The following is a 19,222-nucleotide window of genomic DNA, read 5'->3' on the forward strand; positions in this document are numbered from 1 at the left end:
AAGGATGACCATTTTAGTATTTATTGACAGAAATTTCAATTGCCAATAAATTTTTATTCTGAAACCAAATGGGATTGATCCTGAATGAATAAGGATTGAGTCCAAAATTCCAAAAAAAAAAAACTTTTAACAATAAAATTTTTTGTTGTCAATAATTTGAGCAACAAAAGATCAATTGATATCGATCCAGGAAACAAAATACCTTTTAGTGATAAAAATTTTATCGGAAAAGATCTCTAACAAATGAAACTATAGATAAAAACTAATTATTAAAAAATATTTCTGTTGCTAATAGTTTTAGTGATGATGTTACAAATATTACTTAAAAATATTATAAAAATAAAATTTAGTAACCGAAATTTCCGTCTCTAAAAGTATTTACTACGGAATTATAAATTTTATTTTTCCAAATAGATAAAACCATAATTACTTTTAGCAACGGAAAAATGTGGCACTAGCAATTTTCGCTGCTGAAAGTTCAGTCATTACGGATGAAAAAATTTTAGCGAAGGAAGACTTTCACCGACTTTATACTTTCTGACAGACTTTAAGTAATGAAAATTCAGCCACTAAAATATTTTACAGACAGAAATTAGACTATTAGCGAAGGAAAATTACATATTATTTCTTGTAGTGACAGTTGTGGCTAACGCTTTAATTTGTAGAATAATAATCAAAACTACAGATGGCACCTATTCTTTGACGACCTTGAGAACATTTATCACCAGAACTACACACTTTGTAGCATGCACTGTATCATAATTCCTATTCCTCAATCCCATCTGCTGACTATGAAATGCAACTACTTGCTTCACCATGGTGGTAACGTGAGATTCTTTATCATCACTAACTAAAAATATAATTTGTGGTTTGTTTCTTTCTCCTGCAAAAGCTAGCACTTGGTTTTCGTCATATATATTGTTTCATTTCTCATTAAATTAACAAAATGTTTTGCAAGTTATATAGCATTTTCATGAAACAAGACAAACTAATTGGGATTCTGCTTCAAGCATTTATATTAGTTTTTGGTTGAAAACACGTCACAGTAAGTTCTTGCAAAGTTTTTTTTTTTTTTTTTTTCAGAAATAAAAAATAAATTTTGATAGCAAAATATAGTGTTTACAGCTCATTGCAGTTTTAACTCCAAAATGTGGAAAACTAATTTGTTTCAACTTCCTCAAATATAAAAAAAGTTACTTGTTGCCAATTAAACTCAATCTGATTCCTTTCTTCCTTTCTATTTTTGGCCAATAATCCTCTTCAGAGTTCAGGTCACAAGAAAATGTACTTCTGCAATATTCTTACTTCATTTTGGCAGAAGGAAAAAGCAAATTATTTTTCCTAAGGAATTTTTTTTTCTTCAAAAAGACAAAACCAAACTCTTCCGGTCTAAGCTGAGCCTGCGAAAAGTTACTCAGGCCCAGAATATGTCAGATATCCAACAGAAAAAAAAATCATATATGTTCAACATGTGGCTCCCAATCATTGGGAAACGTAGGAAAACCAGAAGTCAGACTACTTTTTAAGGAGCCTCTGATTTTAGATTCATCTTAAGAAGAATTAGGAACTTGGAAAGCAAAGGTCCTTAAATTTGTAGAGTAGCTTAGAGTCTTGAAAACATTTGTCCTAGAAAGTGGAAAGACAGACAAGTGCCATTCCTAGTTGGCACCTTAGCTGGAAAGGCCAGCAATCCAGTCCAAAAAAAAAAAAAAAAAATCCCCCACAATGAATAAACCAGGAATCGATGATTCCAAAAATATGGCAACATATTAGAGCCATAATGGCGACACCTTAAGGACGTAATAACCCCACAACATACATTAGGAAGAACACCGTTCCGCAAGAAATGGCTTAACATGACTTCATCTATTACACACTCCACTTTAAGTGCCTGCCGTATATATAAATATTGTCTATTGGCACAAAAAACCATGACAACTGATTCTTCTAAGTTAGTAGTATTTGAAGCTTTTACCGTCAGGCTCTGCCAGGTTCAAGCTCTGTATTCATGGGTTCTCTCGGTTTGTCAGAGGGGTCCTTCGGACAATTTCAGTACCCTATAGCTCGCAGGGACGAGTCTGTGGTTGATGATTATCATGGTATTAAGGTGGCTGATCCTTATCGATGGTAATCAAAGTTCACCTCGTCTCAAATCTTTTGTTTGATAGAAATTAAGAAAACTTTACCCTTCTTTTGGTTTAGTTTATCTGATTATGGAGTAATTCTTTTTTTTTCTTGTTAGGCTTGAAGATGCTGATGCTGAAGAAGTAAAGGAGTTTGTGCAGAAACAGGTTACTCTGACAGAATCAGTGCTTGAAAAGTGCGACACAAGAAGTAAACTTCACAAGCAAATCACAAAACTGTTTGATCATCCACGCTACACCGTGCCCTTTAAGCGAGGCAATAAATATTTTTACTTTCATAACACCGGGCTCCAAGCACAAAACGTCCTTTATATGCAGGTTTGTCAGGAACAACATTTAATAAAAATAGTAATATCAGTATGCAATTTTTTTTATCCCTCCAATTGGATTCAGGATGGTTTGGATGGAGAACCGGAGGTCTTGCTTGACCCCAACACCCTATCTGAGGATGGAACGGTATCGTTGAAGGCCCTGTCTGTTAGTGAGGATGCCAAGTACTTGGGTTACGGGCTTAGTTCAAGTGGAAGTGATTGGGTGACGATTAAAGTAAGGCGAGTTGAGGATAAAACAGGGGAACTTGATAGTTTATCATGGGTGAGTTGTTACGCTTGAATGGTGAAGAGGCTATTATATTTTTCAGCATGAGTTCACGGTAATAATCTTTGGCTTATGTTACAGATAAAGTTTTCGGAAATCAGCTGGACACATGATAGCAAAGGGTTTTTCTATAGCCGCTATCCAGTCCTCAAGTAAGTAGTAGTTCAGAAGTTTCATTTTTTTTTATTAGGAAAAAGATTGTTTCAATGAACAAAAGTCTAATATTTTCCAACGTTATGTGTAAGCTTGTTTCTGTGTAGAGTGTATGAGAAAGCCAGCAATTAGAAAAGCAACCTTTTTGTGTAAGTTCAATTAATGTACCCACAATAAAGTTTCAATTAATTTCTCACCAAATTACTGCAAACTTTATGTTCTGCTTTCTGGGAAATCTCTATATCCTCTGATTCTGTCAGTTATAGACTTATTAATTATCTTGTTATCGTCTCTCATATATTGCGAGAATTGTATCTGTCATGGTTTCTCAGGATTTTTGTTCTAGACTTGGTTTACATCTGTCATGGGCTAATTCTATTTTTATGATGCAGAGATGGAGAAAACCTTGATTCTGGGATAGAAACTAGTGTTAACGTTAATCATGAGTTATACTATCATTTCCTCGGTACAAATCAATCTGAAGACATCTTATGCTGGAGCGATCCTGAAAATCCTAAGCACATGTTTAGTGGCAGAGTGACGGATGATGGAAAGGTCAGTTGATCTTTAACACTAAGCATCTATCTGTGAAGGTCCAATTTGATGGCACGTTTATGTGTGAGGAAATTTTCTATTGATTTGTTTCAATTGAACTTTGAATGCTATCGTGCAGTATCTGCTTTTGTATATCGATGAGGGTTGTGGTCCGGTCAATAAACTTTACCACTGCGACATGTCTGCACTTCCTAAAGGTCTTGAAGGTTTCAGGGAAAGAAATGGCCCACTGCCGTTTGTTAAGTTAATAGATCAGTTCGACGCACAATATCTTACAGTGGCTAATGATGATTCATCCTTCACTTTCTTGACAAACAAAGATGCTCCAAAATATAAATTAGTCCGAGTTGATCTGAAGGAACCGAGTAAGTGGATTGATGTTATTCCAGAGGATGAAAAAGATGTGCTTGAATCAGCATGTGCTGTGAATGGCAATCAGATGATTGTGAGTTATTTGAGTGATGTTAAGTATGTGCTCCAAGTAAGGGATTTGAAAACAGGCTCCATGCTGCATAAGTTGCCCATTGACATAGGAACTGTTTACGGAATTTCTGCTCGTCGTGAAGACAGTATGGTTTTCATCGGTTTTACTAGCTTTCTTACTCCTGGTATTATATACCAATGCAACTTAAGAGTTGAGTTTCCAGAAATGAACATATTTCGTGAAATTAATGTGCCAGGTTTTGATCTCTCGGATTTCAAAATCAATCAGGTGATTATTGCTACTCTATTTTAGTTTGGTGACCTCTTTCTAACTTGGTTGTTTCTCCATTTGCTATGTTATCGTATTATTATTTTTTTCTTAATACCATTCAGGTTTTTGTTCAAAGTAAGGATGGCACCAAGATCCCAATGTTCATTGTTGGCAAGAAGGATATAAATCTGGATGGATCACACCCTTGTTTGTTGTATGGATATGGTGGATTTAACGTCAGTCTCACACCATCATTTAGTGTTAGTCGAATCGTGCTTGCTAGGCATCTTGGTGCCTTTTTCTGCATTGCAAACATTCGTGGTGGTGGAGAGTATGGAGAGGAATGGCACAAAGCTGGTGCCCTATCAAAAAAGCAAACTTGCTTCAATGACTTCATTTCTGCTGCTGAGTATCTTATATCTTCTGGGTATACTCAGCCCAAAAAATTATGTATTGAAGGGGGAAGTAATGGTGGGCTTCTAGTTGGGGCTTGCATAAATCAGGTTTCACAACAAAATTATTTTCCTCTTCATTTTTCTTCATGGAGGCCACAGCTTGAAATAGAAAAAAAAGACTACAAATGTTGGAATTTGAACTCAAGTCCTATTGAATACTAAGAGATGGTTGCATGAATTAATTGGACTAAACTCCTGTTTCCGTTTACGTTTTTCATTATCATAAAATGTTAAAATAATTAAAATCCCTTTTCTTCTTTTTGGCAGAGACCTGAACTTTTCGGTTGTGCTTTGGCTCATGTTGGTGTGATGGACATGCTGCGATTTCACAAGTTCACAATAGGTTTGTCAGTTTTACGTTCTTTATTTTATAGAATTAGAATTTCACTATTATATGTTGATTTTTTTTTTTTTTTTGGTTTTAAAGGCCATGCTTGGACTTGTGATTTTGGCTGTTCTGACAAAGAAGAAGAGTTCCAGTGGCTCATCAAGTAAGTTAAAATTTCTTTTACTTTACTCTGGTTACGGAGGATTGGAGGCTGTGAATTAACTTGTGACAAGGTTTGGACGTTGGACTAACTGTTGCTTGTCTTCTCTTTCCAAGGTACTCACCATTACATAATGTGAGGAGACCATGGGAGACACATCCTGGTGGACAGTCACAGTATCCATCCACCATGCTATTGACTGCCGATCATGATGATCGCGTTGTTCCATTACATTCATTGAAGATGTTGGCAGTAAGTTCCTTGCCAATTATCGTTATACTGGTTTCTACTTGTTTGAATATTCACTTGCATAGCTATCTCTTGAAATTCCTCACACATATTCTATCCTCTCTAATCTCCCAAGATTCTCGGTTTGCTTGTTCTTTTCAGACAATGCAATATGTTCTGTGTACGAGCTTGCAGAATAGTCCCCAGACGAATCCGATTATTGGACGCATTGAGTGTAAGGCCGGACATGGATGTGGACGTCCAACATATAAATTGGTAATCAATTGATTAGAGTTCTATTTATCAGCCTCACCATCTTTTAGCCACTCTCAGATTGAATTGACCTTATGGCGTCTTATGCTGCACAGATTGATGAAGCTGCTGACAGGTATAGCTTCATGGCTAAGGTGTTGGGTGCAACTTGGATCGAGTAACTCGTATCAAGGATACAATAATCAAGTTTTCCTAGTGATATTAGAAGCCAATTTTACAATATTCAAGTTTTTCGAGAAAACAAAGCAATTATACGTTATAGATGTGTTTAAGTTAAAATTTTACTGATACATACTTAGCATCTACTTAATATTATCCTGATCTTACTTTTCCCCTTTAATTGGTAAATGAGACATGCATGAAGTGGCTTTATATACCAAAAAAAATTAAAAATATGATAACTGATCATACTCTCTTATTCTTGCATGTTTTCTATATATCATGTGGCTGAAAAGCTCACAAAAGTAGAGCAATGAGCAGAGTTCGCAGTTCAGCTGTTCCAAATATGTTGTTTCTGAGAGTAACTATATGATGTTCTTTGAAAAATATGAAGAGCAGTAATTGTCTACTTCATAAATAAATATTTTAGATTTTCACTTCCAGAAATCAAACAATTACCTGGCATGTAATCATAGGGAACCTTATGCGGATTGCAATTCGACTGCTTGAGAATCATATTCGAAATACAACTTTGGATTTTACATTCGTTGCTCACTTCCAAGTGCTGTGCATATCAAAGGCAAAACATGATTCCCATGTCCCAATCCCAACTGAAACTGACAAATTAACATTGGAACAGTTGTGATAACTGTGACTTAAATTAAAAAAAAAAAAAACAAAATTCTGAGTGCAAGACAAGTACATAAAAGGAGAATCGTCGATTTTTTTAGGTTGGAATCCCTCGAAAACTTTGGCTTGAAGTAGACGGAGAAGCCAAATTGCTAGCGTAGCTTTCCACGACATGAATCTTTTTCCTTGCTTAAGGAATAATTGGACTACAATAAAAGAAAAAAATGGCAACACTTAGACGCAACAATATTCCCCAAAGACAACCGCAAGTGAAGTCGAAGAAAGCTAGAAAAGTCACCTCACCTAGCAGTCATACACGCAAGCCACGCGCTCCTTGTTTAATCTTCACTGCCACAGCCCTTTTTCTAAGCTCCAGCGAGCGTGTTTCCCTTCGCCTGCTAGATTCATGGGTTCGCTTTATGCCTTGGAAGGGCCTTTTGATTATCCTATTGCTCGCAGAGACGACTCTGTCGTTGACGATTACCATGGTGTTAAGATTTCCGATCCTTATCGATGGTAAATTTTTTCTCCCTTAAATTATTCAGAATTCAGATTAATTGCTTGAAAAATATTATTCAATGTCTTATTTATAGGCTTGAAGATCCTGATACTGAGGAAGTAAAGGACTTTGTTCAGAAACAGGTAAAATTAACTGAATCGGTGCTTGAACAGTGCGAAGCAAAGGATAAGCTTTGCGATGAGATCACCAAGCTTTTTGACCACCCACGTTACGATGTCCCCTTCAAGCGAGGCAACAAATATTTCTACAACCACAACACTGGACTTCAAGCCCAAAATGTCCTTTATGTCCAGGTTTGTAATCCAAGAATTCTATTCAAAGGGTTTTCTTTTTCTTCAAGAGTTTAATCGGTGTTAGATTTTTTCAGCATAGCTTGGAAGGAGAAGCAGAGGTTTTGCTTGACCCCAATTCGCTTAGTGAAGATGGAACGGTGTCGTTGACCATGCTGTCCGTGAGTGAGGATGCTAAGTACTTGGCATATGGCCTTAGTTCGAGTGGCAGTGATTGGGTAACGATTAAAGTAATGCGAGTTGAGGACAAGTCAGCCGAGCCTGATACTTTATCATGGGTGAGCTAGTTGAACTTTGAGTGTTTTATTTGTTTCAACTTTCAAGAGTCTGTTGATGAGAATTGAGCTTACTCTACGTTTCAATTCTGTTCACAGGTGAAGTTTTCGGGTATAAGCTGGACCCATGATAGCAAAGGATTTTTCTATTGTCGTTACCCAGCACCCAGGTAAGTAAAAATGATGTTTTAATTGGAGTAAAGACTTTATAGATATTGAAAATAGAAAATAAGATGATGGTAAATTTTATCGTGTAGAGATGGAGAAAACGTAGATGCTGGAACAGAGACTGATTCTAACCTTAATCAAGAGCTATACTATCATTTGCTCGGTACAGATCAATCTGAAGATATTTTATGCTGGAAAGATCCGGAAAATCCTAAGCACTTTTTGGGAGGTAGTGTTACAGATGATGGAAAGGTGAGTTGAGTTCATGTATGTGGAACAGGAATGTATGCAACATTCTAGATTTGATGTTTTGTTTTTGTGCTCGGATGGTAACATTAAGCAAGTCTTTTAACTTATAGCCCAATTTAAGGCATACAATTTCACTGTATTTTCATGTTTCCTAAGGATTATAAAAATGATGTTAATGGAACTACTAGTTCATTCTAACTGAAAGAGAGCCAGGATATCACATATCAGGAGAAAGCAATTTTTTTTTTCTCATTATTTTTTTCTTTTAAAATTTGTTGTGCAGTATCTTCTCCTGTCTATTTGGGAGAGTTGTGACCCTGTCAATAAACTATACTACTGCGATATTTCCTCGCTTCCTGAAGGTCTTGAAGGTTTCAGGAAAAAGAATGGCCTGCTCCCATTTCTTAAGTTAATAGATCTATTTGACGCACGATATGAAGCCATTGCAAATGATGACACAGTTTTTACTTTCCTTACTAATAAAGATGCCCCCAAATATAAACTAGTCCGAGTAGATCTGAAGGAACCAAGTAACTGGATTGATGTTATCCCAGAGGCTGAAAAAGATGTGCTTGAATCAGCGCATGCTGTAAATGGTAATCAAATGATTATCAGTTACCTGAGTGATGTGAAGTATGTGCTGCAAATAAGGGATTTGAAAACAGGATCCCTGCTGCATCAGTTGCCAATTGACATTGGGTCTGTTCATGGGATTTCGGCACGGAGGGAAGACAGTGTGGCTTTTATTGGTTTTACCAGCTTTCTTACCCCTGGTATTGTATATCAGTGCAATATAGGCACTGAGGTCCCAGAGATGAAGATATTCCGTGAAATTAGCGTACCCGGATTTGATCGCTCAGGGTACGAAGTCACTCAGGTAATTATTTCAGGAATATGGTGACTTCAAACTTATGATGGTGTGCAATTAGTACGTTCTCTTATTCTTTTAGTTCCATTTCAGGTATTTGTGCCAAGTAAGGATGGTACCAAGATCCCAATGTTCATTGTGGGCAGGAAGAACATTAATTTGGATGGATCACATCCTTGTTTGCTGTATGGATATGGTGGATTTAACATTAGTCTCACACCAACATTCAGTGTGAGTCGTATTGTACTTACAAGGCATCTTGGTGCTTTTTTCTGCATTGCCAACATCCGTGGTGGGGGAGAATATGGAGAGGAATGGCATAAAGCTGGTTCTCTTTCCAAGAAGCAAAATTGCTTTGATGATTTCATATCTGCTGCTGAGTATCTTATATCTGCTGGCTATACTCAGTCCAGAAAGTTGTGTATTGAAGGTGGAAGCAATGGCGGGCTTCTCATTGGGGCTTGCATAAACCAGGTGGACCAAAATTTGCATGATTGATTTTCTCTTTTTTGACCTTTTCATCCTTTCTCATTATCTTACAATGTTCATTTGTGAGCTATTTTACTTTTGGCAGAGACCTGATGTTTTTGGTTGTGCTTTGGCTCATGTTGGTGTGATGGACATGCTGCGATTTCATAAGTTCACCGTCGGTTAGTTTGCGCTGCATCTTTTAGCTCTATGGAATACTTATTTTAGTATTATATGTTGATCAAGATTCTCTTTACAGGCCATGCATGGACGTCAGATTATGGCTGTTCAGACAAGGAGGAAGAGTTTCACTGGCAAATCAAGTGAGTGAATTTCTATTGTATAAAAACTTTTATTTGATCTAAATCTCTTGCTATGTAACACAGTTATATAAATCAGACTTCTATTAGCAAATATCTTTATTGGGGAGATAAACCACACTTGGATCCCATCGGAGCATACCAGAGAGCTCATACATACATGTTGGACACCACTTGAGTTCAAAAATTTACATTATTAGGTTCTTAGGTCCTTCATGCATATATAGGACATCTCATTCAGATTTCCTCATCATTAGGAAATCTGAATGTGATGTCCTATATATGCATGAAGGACCCAAGAACCTAATAATGTAAGCTTTTGGGCTCAATTGATGTCCAACATGTATGTATGGGCTCTCTGGTATGCTCTTATAGGTTCCAAATGTGGTTTATCTTCCCAACATAGCTGATGTCAAACATAGATACAAAAGGTGTTTTTCCACACCCAAGGGAGAAAACAGAGCTGAAAATACAGATGATATAACAAGAAAGCTTAACACCATTACTTATTTGCCTACACAGTTTCCAATTTATCTTATTCTTTTGCAAGGTACTCACCACTACATAACGTACGAAGACCATGGGAACAGCATCCTGATCAGCCATTGCAGTACCCGCCTACCATGCTATTGACTGCTGATCATGACGACCGAGTTGTGCCATTGCACTCATTGAAATTATTGGCAGTGAGTCCTTGAATCATTAGCTCTCAAATATTTCACCCATCTGCATATCACAAACCAGAAGCTCTCCAAACATATTATATCTCATACTTTGCTCCTGTATTTTAGCTATGAGTAAGGCTGATGCACTGAATTTCTCGTGTTTTATTCTTTCTCAGACAATGCAATATGTTCTGTGTACGAGCTTAGTGAAGAGTCCCCAGACCAACCCAATTATAGGTCGTATTGAATGTAAGGCTGGACATGGAGCAGGGCGCCCAACACAGAAAATGGTATGCATTTAGTTTTACTTATTTTTTGTTTGCCCTTTTAGAAAATTTTATTTACTGCTAGTCCATGTGATGTGGGCGTTTGACTTTGTGTGCTGTAGATTGATGAAGCTGCTGACCGATATGGATTCATGGCTAAGATGTTGGGTGCATCTTGGATTGAGTAGTTTGTTGTGATGGAATGAGGATATGAATGATAATCAAATGCCTGCTGGGAAGAATTCTTTTGCACACACTTCATATTTTACTTTACTACTTTTTGTTCTTACTTACTTCTTGCAATAGGGTTCAAGAAAGGTTCTTTTTTTACCTTGTTCAACTATAAGGAATTACTGGATCACTAGGATGTTCTTATTCAAATAAAAGAAATGTGCTTACTAAATTCCACTAGCCATTTAATGGGCTGCTTTTACGTTGATAAGGGCAGCGCAGACTTGGCAGCTAAAGCCATAGGTTGTTTGTCCATTTTCAAAGATAAAAGCCACTTGGGCCAATGTAGCTTAATAATAAGCATTGGTGAGGTGGTGACTTTTAGGTTTTAACTATTCTATCATGGGCTGGTCTGACCAGATAGACAAAATAATCTGTGTACGGTATTTGCCTCATTGGTCATGTTAAGTATTTCATGCTTTACCATGAGAAGGCCTGTTGCAAGGATATGGGCTACTCTAGCCCAGAGCGGCAATTTTCCTATGTATACCTTATCAGCCGTGTTGGGCCATTGCTCCAACCAGCTAAAACCTTGTTATATTTAACCATGATATTTACTGCACTGGACCAGGCAGCTGAAACAAGAACTTTTGATAGACCCAAAGCAGATAGCCCAATAAGGGGGAAGACTGGGCGTTGATTGGTTTTGGATGCATGGTTTAATCCACTCAAGATTATTTAAATTTAGAACGCTTTCCAAACTTTTGACATCAAAGCGAAGCCTCAAGATGGTTACAAGAAGCTGGCCGCCAAAAAAAAAAAGAAAAGTATTTAAGACCAATGATAGGCGTTGTAACTGACAACAATGCACAACTAAATCTTCCAAATCAGAATCTTTATTATCATGAATGTCGGCCTTCTATAATGAGCCAATGTTTCACATTTGTTAAAAAGTAAAGGGATCAAAGAGTAAAAACAGAAGGCTTAAATACTTGATTTTGGACAAAAAAAAAAAGAAAAGAAAGAGGAAGAATGACAGGCAGCAACATTTCAGATTCCTATATGACAATCATAATGCGTGGTGCATCATTGGATATATGAGTGTGTACGCTATCCCTCATTCTGTCAGAAAGCAATCCATTTTCACGTCTGTAACATCCAACTGCAATATCTCTGCTCTGCATCCTAGAATTGATCCAATACTGCAAAATAGCAGTCGTTAGATTTCCATGACACTGCAAGTGTACATACATAATCACAGACGTATCTGAGGTCAAAGGCTCAAAGCTTTATTTCATCTAAAATACATAGTATGATATGCTTCTGCTAACAATAATAGGAAAACAAGTTTGAACCGAATGAAAAAGAACATGTAAAGAAAAAAGTGAGAATAGTCATCAAGCAATATTTGGAGCTTTTCCATTAGAACTCAAAGTACAACCATGTCATTTTCAGTTTAGTATAGTACCTAGGTTGGGTACGCCCAAGATCACCGTGAACAAATTCCTTGATATAAGTTCCCGCCTGCATTCCAAAGATATTAGTGTATTACACATTCCCCACCATACTAGCAGAGGACATCCCCATACTAGGCTAGTCTCCTCTCTAACCAATCTGACCAGCCTTTCTTCAGAGACACCATTACTATAACTCAGTATATCATAGCTTGAATCTTTGTCTAATAAGACTCCATTGCAGAATAATGCACATGGAATAGTTCAGTCAGTTTAAGATTTCAGGAGTAACCAACAGCAATATTCTACAAATGTGCCAGCCTATATTCCATATAGAACAGTACCAAGGCATGATTCTCGCAAAAACAAACCAAGAAGGAAAAAGACTATGATTTCACCCATTAGAAGATCCTCCACAGCCCACTAAACAAACTTGATTTATTTGGCCATGTTTCAAGTGAGAATAAAATCATTACCTGGGTGCAGAGATGTAAAAGAAAGTATTGAGAGCTTCCAGCAATCCTCTCAATCTTCATCCTACACAGGATTTAAAAAGGAAAATAGAAACAGCATTAAGCATTTTGAATTTTAAAAATGTAGATGTTTGTGGAGCAAAGATGTAAAAAGGAAAGGTGCCAACCAATGTATAATTTTTTCACGTTCCAACGGACTTCGACGATGAAGCACCCGTATTGGGGTTTTTTGCAGAATTTTCTGCAAAAGAACAGCAGAAATTCCTCACCAAATAGAAGGGTTAATTATAATACACATTCTAGATATGTCATGGAAAAGAAAAAATAAAGTTTACAGAAGAGTTAACCATGTCATTGAGCAATGATATGGATCTCAAATCTTCATCCTCAAGCGGGCGAGAAATCCACACTAAGGCACAATACTGCTTCTGCATGAAAGAGGATATTGTAAAGCTAAAGATTAACACAGATCTTATTTTATTGAAGCTTCATATATCAATCCATATGATAAGAGAATTAGCTACGATATACTACAATTATAAAAGCAAATACCACCTGCTTCTCAGCTTCTCCTTCACGTATCAGTGTCCAACCCTGACTACCTACTACTTTAAGATTTTTAATTCCAACCTGCAAGAATGTGTTATGTGCAACCAAGTTTAAATCATTTGATACACAAATGGGCGCTTACACACACATGGTAATAACAATGGTATTAGAACCCACTAGTTTATTCTCCAAGCCATTTATCTTTGATTCAATTTCCTCAACAATCACATCTGATGGGACTTGGCGTGCATTTTGTATCTCAAGCAGAAAAGGCCTACCTGAACCTAACATCCGAACCTGCAATAGGTTCCATAGATCAGCATAATATTCGTTAATTTTTTTGGCCAAATATTCATTGAGTGAAAAAACAAGGAATCAATAAAGCAGAACTTAATTACATCAATATCTTCTCTGCCAGCAGCATGAAACTTGTAATTATCACCTTGACACATAGGAAGAATGTTGCTACCTATTATCTCCTAAGGAGCAAACAAAAAAACCTGTTAAGATTGACATGTTATTACATAGGATTAACAACCTCATTTAGGATAATAAGGAAAAACATAGCAGTAGATAATACCTCAACAGATGCTTCTCCCATCCTTTCCTCATCAATTATCCAGCGTGTTTGGCTCACATTTCTTGAGTACTGCAATAAAAAGAGCAAAACATACATGGGAAATCAAACCAAAATATGAGGCTTGTACAAGGTCATAGTAATTCCATCAAATAGTATGTTTTTGGGTCTTTTCATTAGGGCAATTGAAGGAGATTTAAAATATAGCATTGGTTTAAAACAAACAAATTGCCTTTTTGCAATCTCATAAGTCATAAACTCATAATGCTTGAACAAGGTTGCAAAAAATATATATATTCTAAAGTATTAAATTACCTTCAGATATCGACCACATAGGTAAATATGTGTCCTGCAGCAAAGGTATACCAAGTGGCAAGGTTCACTGACCTAAACAGGAAAAATACCAAACTAAATACTAAGAAACATCAAGATAAGCCACACCGTTGAATTTGCAAGATCATTTAGAACAGTAAAAAGTTTTGCAAGTAAAGAAATTGAAGTCAGCAAATATTATAAAGAGAACCTTCTCTATGGGGAATCCAAAGTGTTCAGAAGGTTCTTGATCTTGCAAACTATTAGAAGATCTTCCAGTGACAGCATTTGTTTCAATAGGAGAACAATTTTTGTCAGTAACCACTGATTCATCATTTACATTGTGCAACCTAGTGCCTGTATCAATCAATGAAATCAGTGAAACTATGGCCTTCTGGATACAAACAAGTCTTTTGGTATTTGTTTTGATGGATGTAAAATACCTGTTTTTCGCCTTTTGCATTCCCAATTCCTCTCAACAGAGCTTTTTGATGCCCTTTTGTGTGTGTAAGTCAAACGGATCCGAAAGGAGCTTGCACTAGATTTAGCATCCTGTAAAACTTTATTTTAATTTAGTATTAATATAACTCATTGATTGTATACATTCTGTATTGACATAAGATCGATGATTTTCTTACAACGGATTCCAACCAGCAATACTTTCAAACATAAAAAGAATTACAAGCAAATTATACTCACCAACAATGTTTCAAGGGGTTTTGTTATAGCAAATTTCAGAACATCCTTAACAGAAACGCATTTAGAGAGCAACCTTTCTTGAAACCACGGCTCTGATTCATACTTCTTTTTCATATGTGACCTACAAAATATGGGGAAAATAAAACTTTCACAAACCCTAAACCCTAAACCCTAAATTATACATAAAATCCACCAAAGAAGCAAAAGAAGACTTACAAAAGCGAGGATTCATTTTCCAATATAAGTGGTAGTAAAGAAACTTCAAGAGAAAATCCATCAATTTGATGTCCTTCTTGCTTCACTAACTCCGCAATGCTTAAAGCCATATCATTCGCACTCTCCTTTTTTACCACCATTTCTTTGTCATCGCAATAACAGAATTGTAATATACCTAAGCAAACAGTGCAGAATTGAAACTCGACTTCGGATTTAAAACAAGCTATTTCTTCAAGAATTGAACGAAGCATCGATTGTGAAAACGAGGAACGACAATAAATATGCTCCTCGGTACCAAATAGACGAAGGACGCATCTCGAACATACCTAAAATCAAATACACCAAAGAAACGCCGAATCTGATTGATTTTCGCTTAGTTTTATCAAATTCATGTGTTAACGAATAGTAAAAAGGATTTGCATTAGGTAATTTGACCAAAAAAACAAGAGAACGTACACCGATAGACAAAAGGTCCCTGACGACGGGGTAAGGCAATGACCGCACGGCGTCGTTGAGAAGCTGCATCTCCGCGTCGCAGGAACCGGCGTGGCTCTCCACTGCGGATGAGCTAGCCTGCACGGATTGGGTCTCTTTGGACATTTTAGAAACGGCTCTTAGCGAAGTGTTTAGATGGCGGCAGTCCGTAGCGAATTGTTTAGTTTAGATGAGTTTGAAGTTTGAAAAGGTTCAGGAGAGAAGACTATGATTCAAACATGGCCAACGCAGCCGAATAATATGTAACTACCGTCAAAACCAAATCCATGGGCCAATAGACCTCCAAAACCCAAATGCAAGAAAAACAATGTAAAACGCCCACGAGCCATTTCTAGCAAACTAATAAAAACAGCCAGACAGAACCGGCCGAACCCAGACCAGACACGATTGCCTGAGCGCTCAGGAGTCAGGCAAGTAAACAAGTTCGGCCCACTCTGATGTCAAGTTCAAGCTTCCCTCGATTGTCTGTCACTCCATATTTAATTATTTATCAATCATTTTATCGTCTTTTTTTTTTTATCATTTTCAAAATTCAATACATATATATATATATATATATATATATATATATATATCAGATTCGATTTATTGTTTGTTTGGGATTGACTTTGATAATCATCAGCTCTGCTAGCTAATCGATTATCTTTGAGAAGCTCGTATGGCTGATAATTCTGCTTGCAACCCACAGCTCCTTCTTTCTCATAAATTTCCCGAGGTATCTCGTTTTCTCCTTTTCTTGAATGAAATTCCGGTTTTTGACTTCTTGTTTCACCATTTAATTCCGTTATTTGATCCTTATCCTAATTTTTGTTGCAGACAACATATGCTTATACTGAGAGGTACTGCCTAGCTTCTCAGCTTAATATATAAATTTACTTTAATGTAATTTGTATGACAATGATATGTTTCCTTGTACACAGAGATGTAGCTCTCTATGCCTTGGGTGTTGGAGCATGTGGTCGGGACGCTGTTGATACCGATGAACTTAAATATCTTTACCATGAAAACGGACAGCAGTTTATCAAGGTTATCTAGTAGCTTTTTGTTAAGACTATTGGAACTTAAAAGAATAAAGAAGATGTTGACATCGTGATTCTTAATTGGCAAATGTGTATGCTATATTTGTTATCGTGAGCTAGCTTAAGTTGTTTTCGCTAAGGGTGAATATGGAATTGCATTTAGATTCCTGAAAAGCTGATTTGAACTGCAAATGGGATTTCTAATATGACCAGAATTGTTAATCCAAACTGAGGTTTGAGTGAAAAAAAACCTTTTGTATTTATCGCTTGGCGGCCTGTGGAGGTGTGTTAATATGCTAGAAACAAACCACTTTCGCTTGTTGCTTGTAATATAATAATCTTCATATTTCATGCTTCTCAGGTTTTGCCAACATTTTCTACTTTATTTTCTGTTAAATCTATGGTGCAAGATATGGATCTGCCTGGCTTGAGGTAAGTTCAAACCCATATCATACCACCCCCCTCCTTTTCAGAAAAATGCTGTCTTTGTCGTTTACAAACTCATTTTCTGTTTGGTCTAGTAAAAGGTTTTTACAATTTGTTTGAAGCTTCAAAAAATAAACTCATGAATTTTTCTTGTTTTTGTTGTTTACAGATTTGATCCACGTCTTCTGTTGCATGGACAACAATACATAGAAGTATACAAGCCACTTCCTTCCAATGCCACTGTAAGTCCATGATACTGCCAACTGGGAAGTTTTTTATAATATATCTGAATGTGGTTATCTCTGGATTATATAGTTGTTTATAATATACCTGAATGTGGTTATCTCTGGATTATGTATATCTGGGTTGATGTCAAAATTGAATTGCTCAGAATCCCACATCTCCAACTATGCTAGGTTGAGCATTTCTTCTCAATTCTAATAAAAAAAATCTGGCACATAAATTTGACACTGTGTACTTAAAAAATTGGGATGTAAGAGTAGTATTCTAATGGAATTCATTTGTTTAGTCTCTCTCTCTCAACCGCTGTTTAATACTGTAATTAATTATTGTTATTATTTACCTCCTTTTTTTTTTGCAGATACAAAATAAAATAAGTCTGGTAGGATTTCATGATAAAGGTTTGTACTCGTTCCTGAAAATGCTGTCTACAAAATATTTCAGGCGGTATGTGTCTAAATAGAGAGGATGAAGTCAAGTTGTTTTATGGCAGTATACAGGTCTGCTGCTCCTGCAGTCTTTACTTTGGTGAACGTGTCTGTATTTAAAAGTTCTTGTGAGGATAATAAGCACAAAGAAATTGGTTGTTGCCTGCTTCCTTATTTTGTTGACCTCTGGAAACAGTCTAAAACATGAAACAGAAATAAGAAATGTTTTCAAGTATATTTTGAAAGGATAGTGATCTGTTACAAGCAATGATCTTGATGGCTGTTTCCATTCCCTTTAAATATTAAGGTAAAGCAGCAGTACTTGAAATTGAAATCAGAAGTTATGAGAAAGAGTCTGGTGAACTATTATGCATGAATAGGTGAGTTCTCTTTTACATTATCTGATCTAACACTGTCATGCTGTGGTTCATTAATGTAGTGTAGAAATGATTCTTCAGGACAAGTGCCTTTTTGAGGGGTGCTGGTGGCTTCTCAGATCCATCTCATCGCTTTACATACTTGAACTATCCAGCCAACCAGGCTTCAGCTATGAGAACCCCAGAAAGTCAGCCTTTTGCAGTTTTTGAGGATTGTACCCAACCATCTCAGGCGTGTAGCATTAGTATCATGATTAGTTCCTAACAGCTTTTCTGTTGCTTTCAAAATAAGAGATATTTTCTTCAATTATAATCTCTTTTAGTCCATATAATTTATATGCCGTGGACTAGATTGATCTAATATCAACTTGTCTTCAAGAGCCTATGAGATGCTTTTTGACGACAAGCTTCTCCACGGGTTTTTAACTTCTTTTCTCTTTTTCAGGCATTGTTGTATAGGTTATCCGGTGACAATAATCCTCTTCATTCAGATCCAATGGTTGCAAAAGTCGCAGGGTTAGTGCACTACTCAATTGCAATTCTGTTGCCTAAGGCAAATCATGCTTACTTATTCTTCTCTTAAGGCTATGGTCCCATTTTGTGTAAAAGTTCGGTTTCCATTTCTTGACACAGCCCAACTACACCCCAAGCTTTATACTGATTTATTCTTTATTGTTTCATGTTCAAAGATACTCAGCGGCCAATTTTGCATGGATTGTGCACCCTTGGGTTTGCAGTTCGGGCTATCATCAAATGTATTTGCAGGGGAGATCCAGACATGATCAAAAACATCTTCGGACGATTCCTTTTACATGTGTATCCTGGTGAAACATTGGTCACTGAAATGTGGCTCGAAGGCTTGAGGTAACCTTCAACTAGTATGCTGTATTCTTTCTTCTGTGTAACACTCGAAGTCAATGTTATAACTTGAGTGGTAAATTCAAATGAATAGAGATCTGATGTTGGTGTTATAATCTACAGGGTCATATATAGAGTAAAGGCGAAACAAAGAAATCGTGCTGTGTTGTCAGGCTATGTTCACCTCCATCGTTTAGCAGCTTCACTATAAATGAACTAGATTCCTCAAATAAATATTCTTAAGCCCTTAGTTCGGACACCTCTACTTTCTTAGTTTATTTGGAGGGAAAATTACCGTATCTTCTCCAAACTTTATAAATAGGTAAGCTGCAGAATGGGAAATCGGAAAATCACATTCTGAAACTTTGAGCATGAGATCATAAAACTGTTGCTAATACAAACCAGTTTGTGTTTGATTGGTAATGTTTCTAGATATTTAATTGTTATGAGGGCTTCCAGTTGT

The 19,222-nt window shown here is 36.6% G+C and overlaps 4 protein-coding genes across 11 annotated transcripts; 3 read left to right on the forward strand and 1 right to left on the reverse strand.

Moving 5' to 3' along the window:
- Positions 1–1,931: 1,931 nt before the first annotated feature.
- Positions 1,932–5,927, forward strand: LOC111312870 (uncharacterized). The gene is made up of 12 exons (XM_022913562.2): positions 1,932–2,127; positions 2,243–2,462; positions 2,538–2,738; positions 2,823–2,893; positions 3,287–3,449; positions 3,568–4,161; positions 4,266–4,646; positions 4,866–4,941; positions 5,026–5,089; positions 5,203–5,338; positions 5,477–5,590; positions 5,683–5,927. The coding sequence occupies exons 1-12, from the start codon at positions 2,009–2,011 to the stop codon at positions 5,746–5,748; spliced, it is 2,205 nt and encodes a 734-aa protein (XP_022769297.2). The 5' UTR covers positions 1,932–2,008; the 3' UTR covers positions 5,749–5,927.
- An 842-nt stretch (positions 5,928–6,769) lies between these two features.
- LOC111312871 (uncharacterized) lies at positions 6,770–10,868 on the forward strand. Of its 2 annotated transcripts, none has more exons than XM_022913563.2 (12): positions 6,770–6,892; positions 6,970–7,189; positions 7,264–7,464; positions 7,561–7,631; positions 7,719–7,881; positions 8,162–8,755; positions 8,840–9,220; positions 9,321–9,396; positions 9,474–9,537; positions 10,085–10,220; positions 10,376–10,489; positions 10,588–10,868. In XM_022913563.2, the coding sequence occupies exons 1-12, from the start codon at positions 6,783–6,785 to the stop codon at positions 10,651–10,653; spliced, it is 2,196 nt and encodes a 731-aa protein (XP_022769298.2). In that variant the 5' UTR covers positions 6,770–6,782; the 3' UTR covers positions 10,654–10,868. The 2 variants fall into 2 exon arrangements, with proteins under 2 accessions (XP_022769298.2, XP_022769299.2); XM_022913564.2 differs by having other exon boundaries at positions 7,013–7,189.
- A 648-nt stretch (positions 10,869–11,516) lies between these two features.
- Positions 11,517–15,713, reverse strand: LOC111312872 (Pseudouridine synthase family protein). Of its 4 annotated transcripts, none has more exons than XR_016326080.1 (15): positions 15,373–15,713; positions 14,917–15,242; positions 14,701–14,821; positions 14,445–14,553; positions 14,213–14,358; positions 14,005–14,076; positions 13,693–13,761; positions 13,511–13,591; positions 13,290–13,409; positions 13,119–13,193; positions 12,911–12,991; positions 12,731–12,804; positions 12,567–12,627; positions 12,105–12,323; positions 11,517–11,838 (listed from the first exon to the last, which is right to left on the reverse strand). XR_016326080.1 is itself a non-coding variant. In XM_089741102.1 (15 exons), exons 1-15 carry the CDS (start codon positions 15,514–15,516, stop codon positions 11,754–11,756), a joined length of 1,614 nt encoding a protein of 537 aa, XP_089597228.1. In that variant the 5' UTR covers positions 15,517–15,713; the 3' UTR covers positions 11,517–11,753. The 4 variants fall into 4 exon arrangements, 3 of the variants coding, with proteins under 3 accessions (XP_089597228.1, XP_089597217.1, XP_089597239.1); XM_089741102.1 differs by having other exon boundaries at positions 12,105–12,160; positions 12,911–12,985; XM_089741091.1 differs by having other exon boundaries at positions 12,105–12,160.
- LOC111312875 (enoyl-CoA hydratase 2, peroxisomal-like) lies at positions 15,703–19,182 on the forward strand. 4 transcript variants are annotated; one of them, XM_089741152.1, is made up of 12 exons: positions 15,703–15,821; positions 16,034–16,126; positions 16,228–16,250; positions 16,332–16,437; positions 16,792–16,862; positions 17,026–17,098; positions 17,458–17,497; positions 17,832–17,904; positions 17,983–18,133; positions 18,347–18,417; positions 18,591–18,765; positions 18,883–19,182. In XM_089741152.1, the coding sequence occupies exons 2-11, from the start codon at positions 16,070–16,072 to the stop codon at positions 18,727–18,729; spliced, it is 804 nt and encodes a 267-aa protein (XP_089597278.1). In that variant the 5' UTR covers positions 15,703–15,821; positions 16,034–16,069; the 3' UTR covers positions 18,730–18,765; positions 18,883–19,182. The 4 variants fall into 4 exon arrangements, with proteins under 4 accessions (XP_089597278.1, XP_022769307.2, XP_089597289.1 ...); XM_022913572.2 differs by having other exon boundaries at positions 15,742–15,874; XM_089741163.1 differs by lacking the exon at positions 15,703–15,821 and having other exon boundaries at positions 15,958–16,126; positions 18,347–18,421; positions 18,599–18,765.
- Positions 19,183–19,222: the final 40 nt, after the last annotated feature.

The sequence above is a fragment of the Durio zibethinus genome, chromosome 1, assembly GCF_047325235.1.
Source record: "Durio zibethinus cultivar Kanyao isolate XHJ-2024 chromosome 1, ASM4732523v1, whole genome shotgun sequence".
NCBI classification, from domain to species: domain Eukaryota; kingdom Viridiplantae; phylum Streptophyta; class Magnoliopsida; order Malvales; family Malvaceae; genus Durio; species Durio zibethinus.